Raw genomic sequence first — 17,158 nt, 5'->3', positions numbered from 1 at the left:
AGTTAGAGTTTTAACTTCATCATGAGTGTTTCACCTTAAAGTCAATGTCCTGCAGTGCAACACACACATCCTGCTACCCATACACTGCACTGTTTCTGTATCTTACAAAGAAATATTGCAGGTCTAAATATATCTTGGTGTCTGCCACTGTCTGCTGTCATAAGGAAATTCAACAGGAATAATGTCCTGCAGTGTGATTCATCAGAGGTTTTCCGTCTCACGGCTGAACTAGTTCAAATCCGGTCAGTCGTCGGTTTGTTCGCGTGAATTCGGCCTTCCTTCTTCTTTGTAACAGGCAAGTGGTTAATAGTCACAGTCACCAAAATAATACATTACCTTGGGTTGTAAAGCCACTGTTTTTATCCCTGAGTAGAATCTTGCAGGCTTCATAGCCCCTCGGGTTCTTAAAGGGTTCTTTGGTTTAGATGATCACAGCTTGTTCTATCATTTAATAAGTCATGCTGGTTAAATTCACACCCCAAAACCTGTCAGTCGTCACTTGGTCTGCTCTAAAAAATGAACGCCACTTTAAATCACTATTGAACCCAGACATTGTTTTACTGTGTGTGTGTTTGTGTGTGTGCCCAGGGAGGAAATAGGTTTGAATGAGTCTGGTATGCGAGCGGCTCCTGTGCTTCCCTTCCTGACAAACAGCTGCTCTCTGATTAGCATCTCTTGCTCATAAACGTCAGCAGAGCTCAGGGTGGAGATCTTGGAAAAACTAATGGGGTGAGAGGGTTCAAAGCCTCAACACACTCGGTGAAACATCAACAAACCAGGCTGTATTTAGGAGCAGCGTCTATACAAGTAAACGCATCAAAGTTTAATGAGTCATTTCTGGATGACTGGTGTTTCCTGCATGGAGTTTCTCACAGCATTCTTGTCATGACAATAATGATGTCAGGAGAAGTAAATGTGTCCCATGGAAAATATAAGTTTGACTTATGCAATGAGAGGAAATTGTTTGGGTGAAGCTTCAATACCCAGAAATCCTAAACCTCTACTGAGAGAGAAAGTACTTCACTGTTTCATTCATCATTTCCTCTGAGCAGAGGAAGTGACCTCAACTGACAGATGGGCTTATTTGGGCAAACAGAGTGAATCTGCTGGATCCCTGTCAATGTATTTATTATGTTTGGATATTTTTCTGGGGAGGGAAAGCTTTGTGCAGATGTTTCTGCAAAATTTGATTCATAAAATATTTATTTTATTGCAAACTTGAACAACTATGCCAGAGAATGGAGCCACTATTTCAAGTTTTAAAGAACAAAAGTCATAATATTAGGGAACAAAGTTTCAACTATCCAACATTTTTCTTTAATAAATGCATTTTTGTAAAATAATTACCATTTTCTTTTATAATATTATAACAATTTGGGCCTCTGTCTGGAAAAAATAAAGATTTTGTGATCAAGTTTTTAATTGTTTTGAGAACAGAGTTGTAGTTAAACTATTACATAGAAAAAACTCAAAATATTGTGACCTTTCAACAATATTCTTGTAAAATAATGCTTGTAATTTTTCTCAGTTAGAACTTGATTCTCATAATTTTACTAGTTTCTTCTCAAAATATTATATTTCTCTTTAAAATTTCAGAATTTTTTATGTTTCAAACATTATATTAGAGGATTAAGGTCACGTGAAAAATTAATTTTAGTTCTGAGTTTTGAATTTTGTACCGTACCTGGGCACGGTAAGCAGATCCATCTTGAATACAGTTCAGGTGCACTTCAGTACAGTACGCATCATACCAACTGTACCAAAACACAGAAGTGCACTGCTATTTAAGGCAACTGATGCCTCTATATCAGACAGCAGACACACCCAGATCCGGCTTTGCTCCTCCTCCTCCTCCTCCTACAACAAAAAGACAAAGACAGTGACGAAAGTGGACCCAGGCACAGAGCAACTTAATAATGTGAAAGCTGAGTGGCGGAGGAGTTGGGGGGGGGACTGTACTCAGGCACCGTACAAATCAATCACACCTAATATTAAAACACCCTCAACCTCAGAGTTCTGAGTTTATTTTCAGGACCCTGACTTTAAACTCAGAACTCAAATTAGTTTTTTTAGTTTTTCACGTGGCCCTAACCCTCTTCCGTTCATGGACCGTAAAAACATCATGTGAAACAAACTTATGAGAATAAGTGGGAGGTGCAGTTTTTGTTGAAGCACTTGCAAAGTCAGTTGAAGTTTAAAGAGTTGAAATCGCAAATTGCAATTGCAAAAGTGCAACTGTGGAAAAAGCATTTTGAATTTGAATTGTAAAAGCAGATAAAGTGTCATCTAAAGAATGTAAGATAAAAGCAGTTGTACTGAAAACGATGAACGAAACAGTGGAAGCTGAAGTGTTTGCACTTTAGTTGAATTGTCAGTTGATATGTAAGCAGTGACAGCAGCTGATGTGATGCTGATGTGACTGACGTTCGTTCAGTGTGTCCGGTATCTTGAGCAGATGGTTCCCCCTTTGTCGGTGGCAGATGGAGTAATGCTGAAACAGACTTTCAGGCCATTTCCCATAGAAAACATGAAAGTGCACAATCAGAGCTCCATCATGTTGCTTCAGTTTTGTCTGCCGGCTGTGTGTCTGTTGACTTCAGGAAATCCTTGTAGCGATGATAAGCAGCTGGCGAACTTTAACCTCACTCAGACTGAGATGAGGTTTGCTTAACTGCAGAATGTACGCTGCTTATCTGTGTGTGTGTGTGTGTGTGTGTGTGTGTGTGTGTGTGTGTGTGTGTGTGTGTTTGCTGGTTATCAGTAAACATGACTTTGGACAATCAGAAAAACAAACCACATGATAGGCTCTGTGGGTCCTCTTGAAGTCCTCACACACATTAGCAGCAGGGCACTCAGGGGTCAGAAACAAGCCGCAGCTCCACCCTGGTGATTTATTGGGTCTCGGACAGGTTGTTCGCCTCCATTTTTTATCAGCTTTCCGCTCTCACTCCCTCCCTCTGTCCACACTCCCATGCTTCCAATTTTTCTTTTAATTCTTTTTAAAATTCCTGGTGCTTGATACCACATTGCACTTTCTGTTAAAGTTTAGTGGGCAGGGTGAAAGAACGGTGAGGTCACTTGGTTACCAGTCTGATTTACATGAAATCTGTTGTGAATATCTCCAGAGGATGATTCCTAATGATGTGTGGATTCCCGTGATCTTGTACACTGGAAATATGAAAAGCTAATGAACAGACTGATATAATATTTAATGTAAATTCAGCTGCATTGTGCATTAAAGTGCCACAGTGATTTAGTATTAAGCCCAGTCACACCAGACCAGCCCTGTAAAGTTCACCCATGCATCCTTGCAAAATTTACACTTCTGAGTCAACACAGAGACTACACTGTACTGTACAACGTAGCCTGCCGTGCATCTACCCAGAGATGTAACTACACGTCATGACGACGCAGACCTCCTGTCCATTTCTGCAAGCTGAAACCATTTCCCTCAGTGGCAACGAAGCTTTACTTTTAGCCTTACTTTTTTACTTTGATTTTACAGATCAAAACAAAAAATTATGAAGACATCAAAGCCTCCATAAAAATAGCATTTTAAATATGTGTGTGATTTATCCTGGCTTCATATGAGTAGAGGAAATCTCTGCTAGCTGCTAGGCTAATTTATACAGTGCAAAATGCCATAGACGTGCTAAAAACATTAGCATGTCATAGTGAAGCCGATTTATGTGCTTGTGTTTGACATTGTCGCTATCAAGCCATGTTTAAAGTGTGTTTCGTCAACTAAATTTAACAGCACTTCACAGAAACCTCAACGCTGACTAGTGGTTTCAAGGTGTAACTGCAGAGTGGCACAAACACACCACCACACATGTAAATGCTCATGTAGGCACAAGTTTAAATCTTAACAGTTCATTCAGTAGATGTATTTGTACTGTCAACTTAGGTCTCTTAACTGTTTGCAAACCTCCTTTGTGGAGCAGTTAATAAGCTGACAAAGGTTTGCATGGAGTGCATGGTGCAACATAGCTAATAAGCTATGATAGCATGCTCTGCTTTGGACCTGTGACTCTCCATTTCCTCCATTTAAAACTCACTACCACCAAAACTGTTGACCAAAGGGTCTAACTTGCCGGTTAAAGTGCCGCCAAAGTGAACTTGCAAAGATTTGTACTTACCACCATGAGCATACAAAAGAAGTGCTTTTGCTTTTAAATGTTGCTGTTTGAAATGCTGACGTGAACAGGTCCTTGTATGAAAGCGCAGAACAAAAACATTAGCATGAGGAAGTAGGGTGTGTCAGTGGGAGGAGCTTAGGTTAGAAAAATGTATAGGCTTCTTTGACTTTCACCTCTTGTCTGAGACACACACTGAGATCCAGGGAAAGCTGATTTAACACAGCCCTTCCCATTCAAATACACAGCTGTGGTACTTCAAAGTACTTTTGTGGCTGGTAAGGAGGACACACACACCTATGGCTGCCTGGGTTGTGTTAACTTCTGTCAAGCGCTGATTACTATCCATTGATTTAAGAAAATTAACTGGTCCTCCTGTCTATCTGTGAGGTTTCCTGGTGGCAGCCAGTGGGTGCACCAGGGACGGTTGCATGTGGTGTAACACCAGGGTTTGTAGTGAATTGGTGCATAGTGGCAGTTCGGTGTGGCAACCTTGAGATTGGGTGAGTGGTGCATCATGGTTGTAGCGATTATCCTGTAACTATCTGTCTTTGGTGCCACATTGTGCCGCCCCCTCTGACTGTCTTTTCTTCCTTAAAACTCCACCCCTCTAATTTGTAATATTGGCCTTCTCCAAGCCCAGACTGAGATGACTCAAGCAGTCTCACTCTGGTTATTTTCTTAGATGTGACAAAGCTCCTTCAGAGACACACACAGGCTGAGTAGTACGGCTTCAGTGCAGTTCAAACAAAGTGCTTGTCAGATCTTCAAACAGCATCTGAAACCCATTGGTCCAGCAGAGGAAGTAGACTCCAAGATTTCTTCCAACAGGTCTGATATCATCCGATAGGGGACCAGCCAAAGGCAGAATCTGTTGAGTAACATGCTGGGGCCCGATGACAGTCATATCAGTTGTCAGCCTGCTAGTCACTGCACGCCAGCGACACTTGACACATAAAGCAGATGAGGAGATGGTGGATCTGTTTCAGTAAACTATGTAGACACATTCCTGCAGGTTTTTATCTCAGTGAAAGGGTGAGGATTTTTGGCGATATGGAGTTCTTCATTCCTGGGCTTCACCCACCCACCCACACACACAAACACACACACACACACACACACCCTCCCTTTTGCTCCCTTTATGAGGACACTAGATGCTGTTGATAGACTGGAAGTTGCATATAAACACATTAGAGGATGAAGAGCTTCACTTGGGATGTTTATTTTGACTCCCGATCTGTCTCTCACACACATTCACTCACACACACACACACACACACAGGCAACAAGTACTCAGGACATTATGTGTTTCCTGTCTGTACTGAATATGTGTGTGCTTATGTGGAAATCTGTGTGAAGTACACTATCTTAGCCTGAGTGTGTTTATGTGCAAGGGAGGGCGAGAGAGATAGAAATCAACAAAGACAGCCAAAGAGAAGGGGGAGAGAGGGAGAGATCGGCAGAGACTGGGAAAGCATCAGAGAGTGAAATGAAACAAGAGTGTGATCAGAGGAGGCAGAGGAGCGGACAGACAAATCCCTCTCATTTTGGATCTGATGAGACGAGACAGTGAAGCCACTGAGGATAGACAGAAAAGGAGTTTGAGGCCAGTCGGCTGTCTGTTGAACGTCTCTGTCATGGACCTGCTGCCGGCGTTAGCATCCACAGTGTTAACCTCCGCAGTCAGCCTGCTGAGGGAGAGCGCTGCTGTTCAGAGCATCAACAGGAGGCTCAGCAGGAGGTAGGCAAGACCTGAGCAGGTCACAAGATGTAAGAGGATGACTCTCTGAAGAAAAGGATTTCTGAGATTGTGAGAAAAATGAAGATTATAGCACTTTTAAGAGGATTTAATAAAGTCAGGATTATGTTTTTTCCCTGCGTAGATAAGACCTTAGCCATTAGCTCCATTAAAGCAATACCTTACCCCCCAAATGATCATCTGTGTATGAATTACTCACCCCTATTACGCTGAATTTGTAAAGAAAACTTTGTTTTTCTCGCATGCCTCCACGGTGAATGAAGAATCCAAAAACTAAGACAATTCTGAATGAACTGAAGTCATAGGGGTCCGTGTTTAACAACAGCAAAACTTCACTAGCAGCTCCCGTGTTCAACGAGGTAAAATTATTGTTTTTGTCAATGGAATCTGGGTTTGAAGAGCGCATTGAGCATGTTTCACTTCCTGTTCAGATCCCCATCGAAAAGGGCTGTCTGTTTGGGTAATATTGAGAATACGACTGGATAAATGGGACTTGGATTATACCAAACGAGTTGTGTGAGAGTTTGTAAACGGATGTTTGCATATTGTTTTGCTGTTGTCAAACATGGTCTGCTGTTAATTAAATTTATCAAGAGCTTTCGCCGTTTTTGGATTCTTCGTTCATCTTGGAGGCATGCAACAAAAAAAAAGTTTTCTTCACAAGTTCAACATAACGTGGTGAATGACTGATATTCAAATGGTCATTTAGGGAGTGAATTGTTCCTTTAACCTTCTCCATTAACAACAATAATGACAACTGTTTTACTGACTTACAGAAAAGCTCCTACATTACTCAATTCCACTCAATTCAATTTTATTTATAAATCCCAAAATCACAAATCACAATGTGCCTCAGAGGGCTTCACAGCATACAACAGCCCTCCTTCCCTGGACCCTCCCAGCACATAAGGAAAAACTCCTCAAAAAAGCCCCTTTAACAGGGGAAACATGGTAGAAACCTCAGGAAGAGCAAGTGAGGAGGTATTCCTCTTCCAGGACGGACAGACGAAACTTAGTGTTCATGATAACCATAGAGTGAATACACCAGTAGCAAACACCTGATGAGTGTGTTGTGCATGCTGGATTTTTGGCATCCATTTTTGGCCGATGAGCTTTTGTTTCCTGAGAGAGTGGGGGGATTATGCAGGCATGGTCACAGCAGCTGTGGCTCGTAGCCGCAGTCACATTGTGAGAATTTGGCCCTAAATACTGGAGCAGGTTGTGTCTGTGTTGGCCGTCTGTGGGTGTGTCTCTCAGTTTGATCTCAGGGCGAGGATTCCTTTAACTTTCTCATGGGGCAGCCCAGAATTACACAATATGCAGCTGCACAGGGGCCTGTAAGGAGGTGTACAGCATGTCTGCACCTTGTTACAGCACAGTCACATAACAGGTGTAGGCTATTGATCCCAGTTAACCTTTGACACGGTTCTTTGATTTGTAGATGTCTGACTTACTAAGGCACCACACCTCATATCAGTCATCAAAATGACTTTTTGGGCAGAGGTGGCATTTTGGAACATAGTGCCCTTTTCTTGTCTTTATTTTTTCTAATTAAATGTTCATGGGGGTGGCACGGTGGTGTGGTGGTTAGCACTCTCACCTCACAGCAAGAGGGTTGCCGGTTCGATCCCGGGCGTGGGAGCCCTTCTGTGCGGAGTTTGCATCTTCTCCCTGTGTCAGCGTGGGTTCTCTCCGGGCACTCCGGCTTCCTCCCACAGTCCAAAGACATGCAGATTGGGGACTAGGTTAATTGATAACTCTAAATTGTCCGTAGGTGTGAATGTGAGCGTGAATGGTTGTTTGTCTCTATGTGTCAGCCCTGCGATAGTCTGGTGACCTGTCCAGGGTGTACCCTGCCTCTCGCCCGATGTCAGCTGGGATAGGCTCCAGCCCCCCCGCGACCCTCAAGAGGATGAAGCGGTTAGAAGATGAATGAATGAATGAATAAATGTTCATAGCAGACCGAGGAACAAGGTGATTGTTACTGCTGGTCTGGCTCCAGGTGCGCTGGAAGGGCATATTTTAAGGTTTTTACTTCTTTATCATGAGTGTTTATTTGAATAATATATATCCCACTGTTGTCCATCATTGTGTGTTTATTAATTTAGAGAGCTACGAAGGTGTGTGAAGACACCAGGCTCTCTGAGAGCTTTGTAGTCCTCTGTATAAGAGCTAAAGCAGCTCGGAAAGCCATTTGTTAACAGAGAGGATGTGGGTTTTAATCTGTTCTGGATCTTTAAATATGTCACTTGTCTCCTGATATCTTTGAGGTACAGCAAAACAAATTTCTGAACAAGAACAGGTTTTCGTTTGGGATTCGATCTGACATTTCCATGATCTTGTGCGACTCCTGAGGTGACTGTCTTCACTGATAACATCCACTCCTCTCTTTTGCCTCTCTTATAGAACGATGTCGTCTCCAGAGATGTGCTGGCCAGTGCCGATGCGAGCCATCGGGGCTCAGAACCTCCTCACCATGCCAGGAGGAGTTTCCACGTCAGGATACCTCCACAAGAAGGGAGGCAGCCAGTTCAGCCTCATGAAATGTGAGCTCATGATCAAAAAATTTAAGTGTGGGTGGACAAAATAAAAAGGAACGTCCAAGAATATATTGTGAGCTCCAGTTATCTGTCAAGTTTCATTACCCCGGTGGATAGATGGAATATATCTGTTGTCTGTCTTGCAGGGCCGCTGAGGTACATCATCATCCACAAGGGCTGTGTGTACTACTTTAAGAGCAGTACCTCTCCTGCACCACAGGGGGCGTTCTCTCTTAATGGCTACAACAGGTCAGTGTCCTGTAGCATTAATGTTGTTTTCTGGCACGGTTGCAGACTTTCAGTTTGCTAACCATGTCTTTGAGTTTTGGTGGGCCACAGCACAATGAATGGCATCTTGTTGCGTCTACAATTTTTAAGTCTGTGCCTGAACAGATGTTAAAGAGGGAAATAATACGTAACATTGTATCCTGTAATAGCACAAAATGACTAACATATCATGAGTGTATTGATAAGAACTAATGACTCAACAATGACTTGGTCATGTGATGAGATTTTTGACTTGTGTATCACCAGACTATGGTTGTAATCATGTCAGTAACTGGTCACAGTAGCTCTATGGGATAGAAGGCCTCTAGTACAGGTAGTTTGTAGTTTGAAATTGTGGTCTTACTCTCATAAAAAGGCCCATAAATAGAGTTTAGGGGTGTATATTCCCTTTATATGTTTCTCACTGTAACACATTTCCCCTCCTCCACAGAGTGATGAGAGCAGCAGAGGAGACAACGTCTAGTAACGTGTTTCCTTTCAAGATCGTCCACTTCAGTAAGAAACACAGGACGTGGTTTTTCTCGGCAGCCAGCGAGGACGAGAGGAGGGTGAGAACAACCACATCTAATTAGTAGCTCACAGAGTGTACAGTGGCAAAAGTTACACATTGTCCTCTCTGCAATAATTTTTTATAAAATATATTGTTTTCTTTTTTGTTATTGTACAGAAATGGATGCGATACCTGCGGAGAGAGATTGATCACTATAACGACAGAAAAGACTCCCACATTCCAAGGTAACAGATCACATCATATTTCACAACACAATGTAGATACATGATATGATACAGACTATATATATATATATATATATATATTTACAAATTACATTTGTGTATATACGCAACCTGTTTTCATTCCCAGATGATATTTTGTCACGTCCCTTTGTGTCTTATAGCAACACACAGGGCACCCTTTTGTGTGATGGGACACACAGCTAAAGCATGTCTTAACACGTGGTTAATGTTGTGAAACAGCTGTGGTTAGGTTTAGGTAACAAAACTACATTGTTAGGTTGAGAAGAATAAAATGATCTGGGTTAAAAGATTGTGTAACCTTATGTTAGAACCATGATGACCTTGTGGTTTCACACGGGACACAAACTGCGATTTCCTGAATGAAAGTCCAGTTTTGTTCTCAGCGTCAGGTATCGCTGCAGATTTTGGAGTTATTTAAGAGGTGAATGGATGGTTCGATATCACATGCCATAGGGCTGTGGTTCCCAAATGGTGGGTCATGTTCCAAAAGTGGGTCGTGGGTCCTTTCTGAATGGACCGCAGGTCACGTGCAAATGTGTCCAATTTGTGAAAAACACACCTTATTTTTAAGTGTAGTCAATTTTTGGTGCAGGGCTTTTATTTTAAAGTGCCATTTCCTGTTGTAGAGTGAACAACTAATAGACAGCTACTTGACAGAGACAGCAAATGCAAGTATGACACTGAGTGTAAGAAATTGTGTGGACCTTGAATTAATGACTAAGACGCAATCTGGACCTCGCGGCTGGACCAGTTGGGAACCACTTCCATAGGACATGACAAGCAGCATTATTTGATTCCCGGAAATGAAAATAGGCTGATATGCAGCACAAAATTAAGCACGAATTAACTGACCTCAGTCACCTTAAATGTTTGCGTGAGAACCTTGCAAACTAATCATTATGGGCCCAGTGCAACTTTTTCCAAGCTGACTAATGGCACTTCAAATGAAGTCTGCAGGCTAATTTGTAATTTAAGCTGGCAATTAAAATGGCCTCATGTTTTGATTACTAAACTTCCAGCCTGGAGGGTTTTTTTTTTTTAACCTCAAAACACATACTGTTATTGGAACCTGGGACATTAGCAGCTTTTTTAATAGCTCTCCATTATAGAGAGTATCTGTGCCACACAGGAAATTAGTTTACCCGTGAACACAAAGTCTGGTTTCCTTCCCGAGGCTTATCTAAAATAACTTTGTACAAAGTTTTTTGTGATATGACATAAGTGGTGTAACTGAAACTTTTTTGTAGTGCTAGTATATGATGCTGACATTTTCCATTTACTTATTGCCTAACAAGCACTAATGGCTGCGAGAGTCTCATCAGATTGGTCAAATATAAAACCAGAGGAGCCCAGAAGCTTTTAAATGACATGATCGCTGTTGGCTAGCTGTAAAACTGTGTGTCATATTTTGTAAATAGATTGATGGTGGCAGCAATCATAATGTTGAATTGATGTTCCAGTCTTTTTCTCAATATTATGTATTCACTATAACATTTTCCTTGTTGCCATAGTGACTCGGATTCAGATGCAGACAGTTTCTACGGCACCATTGAGAGGCCCATGGAAATTAAACACCCTGTTGATAACGCAGATGATGGTAAGACCGGCATGACGAACGCATACATGTAACTTACACATTATACCTGTGTGTTATTAAACTGTGGTGTCTCTTCTTTCTGTGTGTAGATTATGTAGAAGATGATGATGATGATGATGAGGAAGACTACCTGAAGCCAGACGGAGATTGTTCACCGACATCTACAGGTGACGCCACCTGCGACACACACACACACACACACACACACACACACACGCACACACCATCTGATTTCAACTGTCACATCACTGGAATCAGAACCGATAGTAATTAGATCAAAGGTCAAATTCAGAGACCCTGCTTTGTCTTTGTCCTAAACTTCTTATATAAACTGAGTTCCTGGAAGTGAAACAGACACTGATGTGAAAGCAGCAGATAAAGGAGAATAATTTGGTTAAAGGAAGCAAGAGACAATTAGGGGAACTGCAACTCTAAGGGCACTCACACTAGATGTTTTGGATGATATAGTGGAGCTTGAAATTTTCAGTTTCTGTTTTTTAAACACCCCCAGGAATTTTGGGAATTTATCTTATAAAAAAGCAATAAAATTAAAATCAAATTTAATTTTCTTTGTGGCTATTGTACTGCAACCTTTAAAGGCCAAGGCTCAAAATCATGACTGGGTGACAATCATTATGCAAAGCAACATATATTGGTTAATATTTGGAGTACTAAAACAACACTGATATCGTTAGTGTAGTGTTTAAAACTCAAAATGTGTTTCAGCGTCAATGTGACAGAAAATAATAGAGCAAGTCACATGTAGGGAAATAACATTAACAAAGAAGTTTTAACCAAACAAGACACCAGTCTGATGTCTTCCTCTGTTTTTACCTCTTCAGGTCGACCCACCGGGCCGCCCCCCTCCTACCCTCCTCCCCCAGTGCCGTTCCAGCTCCGTCAAGACTCCGCTCCGGCTTTCCACAAAGGCCCGCCTCCTCCCGTCCCACCGCTACACAGAATCCAAACCAGCCCGCTCCCCAAAAAACCCCCACCCTCTGTACCTCCTCCCTCCATACTGAAGGACCCCCACAAAGGCCCGCCTCCTCCTCTCCCCTTTGCCCCCCACCTGTCCAAGTCCATGTCTGTGTCTCCCAGTCCTCCACCTCCTCCTCCCCCCAACGCAAAAAGAACTCTTCAGAGTAGGGTGGCGTCCGTGGGGGGGCCTGGGAATGACAAGAGAGACTGGAGGCCTCTGCCAGCCATGTCTGTCCAATCCCCCGCCACTCTGCCTATCTGCGACCAATTAGAGACCAGGATGGTCCTAAATGGTCCCTCCCACTCTGCCCTTAATGTTGGAGTGAGCAAATCGTTGGGCAACAACCACCAGGTGGTGATGAGTAACCATCGCAGCAAGCCGAGCCTACCTCCCCATTCCATTACTGGAGGGTCCAACCTCAGACCTATGACATCAGACTCCCTGTCCCCCAACCAGAAGCCCTCCAGTCACCCACCGTTGCCTGGCCACGCTTCGCTCTCTCCTGTACTTAAAGCTGGACTACACAATAAGCCAGCGATACCCAAACCTCCTCCGCCAACAGTCAAACCCCCGCTGCTTACAGCCAAGTCCAAGCAGCCAGGAACCCCACTTCAGTAAGTTCAAACACACAAAACATCCATTAGTCTGTCTTCTGAAATAACACAAAAAAAAATGTTCAAAAATAGCCGCCCACAGACGCCATAACGGGAGATATGATGAACACACTGTCTTTGGTTTAGCTTCACTCACTGTTTGATGATCCAGGGTGCTTCACTTGGTTTTAGAGTTGACTGATTTGCAGGATGTATGGAGAGTTACAAGATGATGCTATGAACTGATTGTTTGACTATCGCGTTCAAAAAAACTCCCCAAACAAACATTCCTCAAAAAAGTAGGCCTTCACAAAAACAAAGTTCAAATCAATGGGGTATTAAATGACTTCATCAAACAATTAGATTAACCAAAAACAGGACGGTCAAACACTGTAACCCTGCGGCGTCTTCCACGTTCCACACTCGCTTCAGCACACCTGCCTTTAATTAAAGGTTCCCAAGCTACCACGTCAGGTGGCGCATGCAGGTGACTCAAAAAATAATAGGAAACTAGGACTTGCTAGAACTGGCTCTAACAAATGTATCTGGTTGAAGCTACCTCACCAACATGGCTTTCCCCCCAGAAGAGCATCTCCAGACGGCCAGAGCTTCCGTTCACTGGGAGAAGAGACGCCGGCAGACTTCAGGAGGAAACGAGACCCGGCCAAACACAGCGGAGGAGATGAGTCCGATGACGACTATGAGAACGTAAGAGAGACCGACAGTGACGTGACAACTGAAATTGGCCTTTACTGTGGGCCGCTGAAACACTGAGAATCTAGATCTGCTTCCAGTCGAGAACTGGCCCCAAATTGTCTGATCCAGGAGAATCATATGCCTGAGCCTGTCAAGTCTTTTTATCAATGCGTGCATGTTTTTCTGAAAGTTGCACGATGCCAAACAATGACATCAAACTCCTGCATCTACGCTTGTTGCTGTAAAGTTGCAACAAGAAGGAGTCACGGTGGAGAGAAAGAAACAGTCCAAAGCATGGCTTGATTTCAAAACGAAAGATGACAGTTTTAAGTAATCAATACGCTAAAACATCTATCCACGCAACATGGGCTTAAATTCCAGGAATGCTTTATGTCTTTAACACTCTATGCTTGCGTGACACTGCTATTGCTATTGAGGGGACTTTGTCATGGAAAAGTTTGTAAATCCCTGCTCTCATAAACAGATTGTGTCTAACCAGGTGTTTCTATCTGCAGGTGCAGCTGCCAGACTCTGTGTTCATTGATACAACTGAAACCAGCTTCGTAGAAAAGTAAGACAGAGCTGTAAACTTAAATATATTTTCTTCAGGCCACAGCTGTGCCGCTTTACAGAGCATGTCTGCCCTCTAGTGGTTCTTTCAGGCAATTATTTTGTTTGCATTATCTTTTATGAAATGATTATTTCGTAGTCATACATGTATTCTTGTTTAATCTTTTTTATTATTTGCATACCAATAAAAACAGTGAAATAAGAGACACAATGTTAAGCTTATCTGTTGATAAAGCGTAACCTGTGTTGTTTGTACTTGCAGACTGTTCAAAGAGAGCGCCAGCCCTCCTCAGGACGGACTGTACGGCATCAGAAACTCAGGAACCAAGACATCAAAGGTAAAACACAAAAACTGCTCTGGTGTCCCCCACCACAGAAACTAGTGTCTCTATGTATTTATGACTCAAAAAGGAAATAAAATGAAATAAAAATGAAATTATTTTGGTGTTGCCCAGGTGCTGGTGGTGTGGGATGTCAGTATCGGCAAAGCCAGAAACTACAGACTATTTCAAGAGGTAAGAGTCCTGTGTCTCTCTGTCATATTTTGACTATATATATATATGTGTGTGTGTGTGTGTGTGTGTGTGTGTGTGTGTATATGTATATACACATATACTTATACATGTTTATGTGTAGAGATTAGGTTTAATGACAATGTAAAATTTACAGTCTCCTGTTCGCTATGTCTGTTTGGCAGAACGACACCGTGTTCCTGGACAATGAAATCACCTTCCCGTCTCTGTCAGCTGTGATTGAACACTACTACAGCCATCCTCTTCCTCACCACGGCTCGCTCTGCCTGCAGAAGCCCTACACAAAGACAGTGAGCATCTGACAAATGGGCAACTCACAGAATACAACTGAAACTCAAGAAGAGTGGAGAGTCAGGGCGTCTCTGCAGGTGAAATCCATCCCCGTCGACGCACGTGGAGATAAACTCACTCAGATGGATTGAAAAACTGTTACGTTATAAGAAGAGATCATACCTCTCATCGTTCAGTGGAAGACAGGTCGTTATTCAACCAGTGTTGCAGCAAAATGCACCATAAGGCTTCATGTGAGACAATAAGGACAGTAACTCTGACTGTGAGGACACCAGGTATTATGAGGAGAAAAAATATCAGCAATCACCAGTTAATGGAACATTATTTAACTTATTTTAAGACAAACTAGACTCTTATCTTAACAAAGCAAGCCATGCCTATCCTCTTCTGTGCACAGAAAACATAGGTCACTGTAAATACACCTTAGTTATTAAGGGAATATTTTAGTTATAACATAGATAAACTCATTTTAAAAACACAGCAAACTCTCTAATCGAACAGAAATCTGGATTTAGTGGATGCCTGCTCTGTTTTTGAAACATTCCTGCTGCTTTATGCAAACTATAGAGATTCGCTGTGAAGCACAATCCAAGAGTCAGTGTGGCATATTTTGTCCACAGAGGGGCACTGTTACACCAAATGAGAAATATTCAATCCAGCTTCATGTGGGGATCCTGGGAATCTGTCTCTGTCACCTGTGTTTTCTTTGGGTCTGTCCCAATGCCTGGTTTGTGTGATGTATTTTCAACTGCCAAAAGGAGGGACTTAAGGGACAGTTCACCCCAAAATGAAAAATACATATTTTGCCTGTTACCTGTAGTGCTATTTATCAGTCAAGATTGTTTTGGTGTGAGTTGCCGAATGTTCGAGATATAAGCTGTAGAGATGTCTGCCTTCTCTGGAATATAGTGGAACTAGATGGCACTCAGCTTGTTGTGCTCAAAGTGCCAAAAAGATACATTTTACAAAACTCAACAGCAATGTCTCTGTCAAGAAATCATGACCTGGTTATTCAAGATAATCCACACACCTTGTTGTGAGCACCGTATCACCACGCATGGACGAAAGGCGCATTAATTGCAATAGCTGTAATGTTAGCTAGCACAGTGGTGCTTGGTGAGCTGACAGCTTTCTTCAGTGATACAGTGTGGGTATTGGGAGAGACCCATTGTCCCTTTTCTTCCATCATGTGCCCCAATACGATTCGAACCTGACCAGATAAGGACAAAATCACCGTCACCCCAAAACAGACACCGTTACACTGAACCTCAAGTGTTAAAGTCATGAATGAAAGAGCAGCAATGTCTTCAGTCTTTTGACAGGCAACATCTCACTCATTTAGTGTGCAGGACACACGCACGTCTGTCTTCTGTCCAAAAAGTGTTATTTTGATTTTATGCCTCCCAGCTACTTGTAACACTTGGAAATGTACTTTTTCTTGCATGTCCTTGGGGGGTAGAAAACATCTCACTTATTAGCAAGAAATGAAAACCAGGAGCAAAATGTCAGACTGAACATGATGAAATGTTACCTGAATTTTATTTGTGCTCAGCTGCGACAATGTTGTCATTCTGAAAATACAGTTTGTACAGCACTGACTTTAATGCTGAAAATCACTCTATATTTATATGTAAATGCTGTATGTACTGTAAAAAAAAAAACATGCCTGTAAATATGTAAATACATTGTTTTCTACAGAAGTATATGTTGAGAATGTATAAAGGATTAACCAGAGGCTCCTGTTTTCTCTTTTTTTTTTTTCATTCCTGTATCTAAACTTTGAGGTTGCAGCTTCTAGAGTGTCGAGTTTGAGCATCATAACACCCATTGGCAGCAGTCTGATCTTGAGTAAGACACCACTACTAACTCACCCAAGGTTCTCTTTCAGAAGGTTCACTCAAAAACAGCACAACGCCCCATAATATGAGTTTCAAATTTACAGTCTTCACATTTACAAAGCTGGAGCCATCTTATTTGCTTGGTAAATGACTTTAACAACTAATTTCCTATTGATCAACCAATCAATTAATCAGTAACTTGCCTGACTTCAATACTGCATCATTTCCAGTCAGTACAAAACAGTAAAGTACGTTAGATTGTTTATGTATTACCTGCAAAACCAGTGTTGGAGCCACAATAACATTTTTTGTGTTTGTTTTGATTCATGTTTGACTTCATGTAAAATAGATGCAGTTTAGTTGTTTGTACACGGGGTGGCGCACTAGAGCAGGAAAACGCAGGTACTACAGGTAAGGTGCAGATGATGAGCAGCAGGTGTGTGATGGGGTAAGCAAACAGTTTTTTGACCATCAAGTGTGGCAGCATGCAGTTTGTAGCGTGGAAACTAAAACTGATGAATGGATACTTGGACACTGAACTGCTGAATGGACACTTACCAAGTTTCTCAACAGCCATCTCTG

The 17,158-nt window shown here is 42.2% G+C and overlaps 1 protein-coding gene across 5 annotated transcripts in view; it reads left to right on the top strand.

Annotated features, from left to right (window-relative positions):
* sh3bp2 (SH3-domain binding protein 2) overlaps positions 1–16,472 on the top strand; it is a 32,008-nt gene extending 15,536 nt beyond the window's left edge. For 2 of the 5 annotated variants that reach the window (XM_049604662.1, XM_049604661.1), the window contains exons 2-13: positions 8,302–8,441; positions 8,582–8,684; positions 9,154–9,271; positions 9,391–9,458; positions 10,991–11,076; positions 11,166–11,243; positions 11,919–12,669; positions 13,233–13,356; positions 13,860–13,915; positions 14,177–14,252; positions 14,370–14,429; positions 14,612–16,472. In XM_049604662.1, the coding sequence (XP_049460619.1) occupies positions 8,306–8,441; positions 8,582–8,684; positions 9,154–9,271; positions 9,391–9,458; positions 10,991–11,076; positions 11,166–11,243; positions 11,919–12,669; positions 13,233–13,356; positions 13,860–13,915; positions 14,177–14,252; positions 14,370–14,429; positions 14,612–14,749 (1,794 nt within the window). In that variant the 5' untranslated portion in view covers positions 8,302–8,305 and the 3' untranslated portion in view covers positions 14,750–16,472. Of the gene's footprint in view, positions 1–5,418; positions 5,878–8,301; positions 8,442–8,581; positions 8,685–9,153; positions 9,272–9,390; positions 9,459–10,990; positions 11,077–11,165; positions 11,244–11,918; positions 12,670–13,203; positions 13,357–13,859; positions 13,916–14,176; positions 14,253–14,369; positions 14,430–14,611 lie in introns of those variants that run through there. The other 3 variants (XM_049604660.1, XM_049604659.1, XR_007451757.1) reach the window with 3 other exon arrangements.
* The last annotated feature ends 686 nt before the right edge of the window (positions 16,473–17,158 follow it).

Source organism: Epinephelus fuscoguttatus, linkage group LG18, assembly GCF_011397635.1.
Source record: "Epinephelus fuscoguttatus linkage group LG18, E.fuscoguttatus.final_Chr_v1".
NCBI lineage: Eukaryota > Metazoa > Chordata > Actinopteri > Perciformes > Serranidae > Epinephelus > Epinephelus fuscoguttatus.
This window is presented reverse-complemented; position numbering and strand designations above follow the sequence as displayed.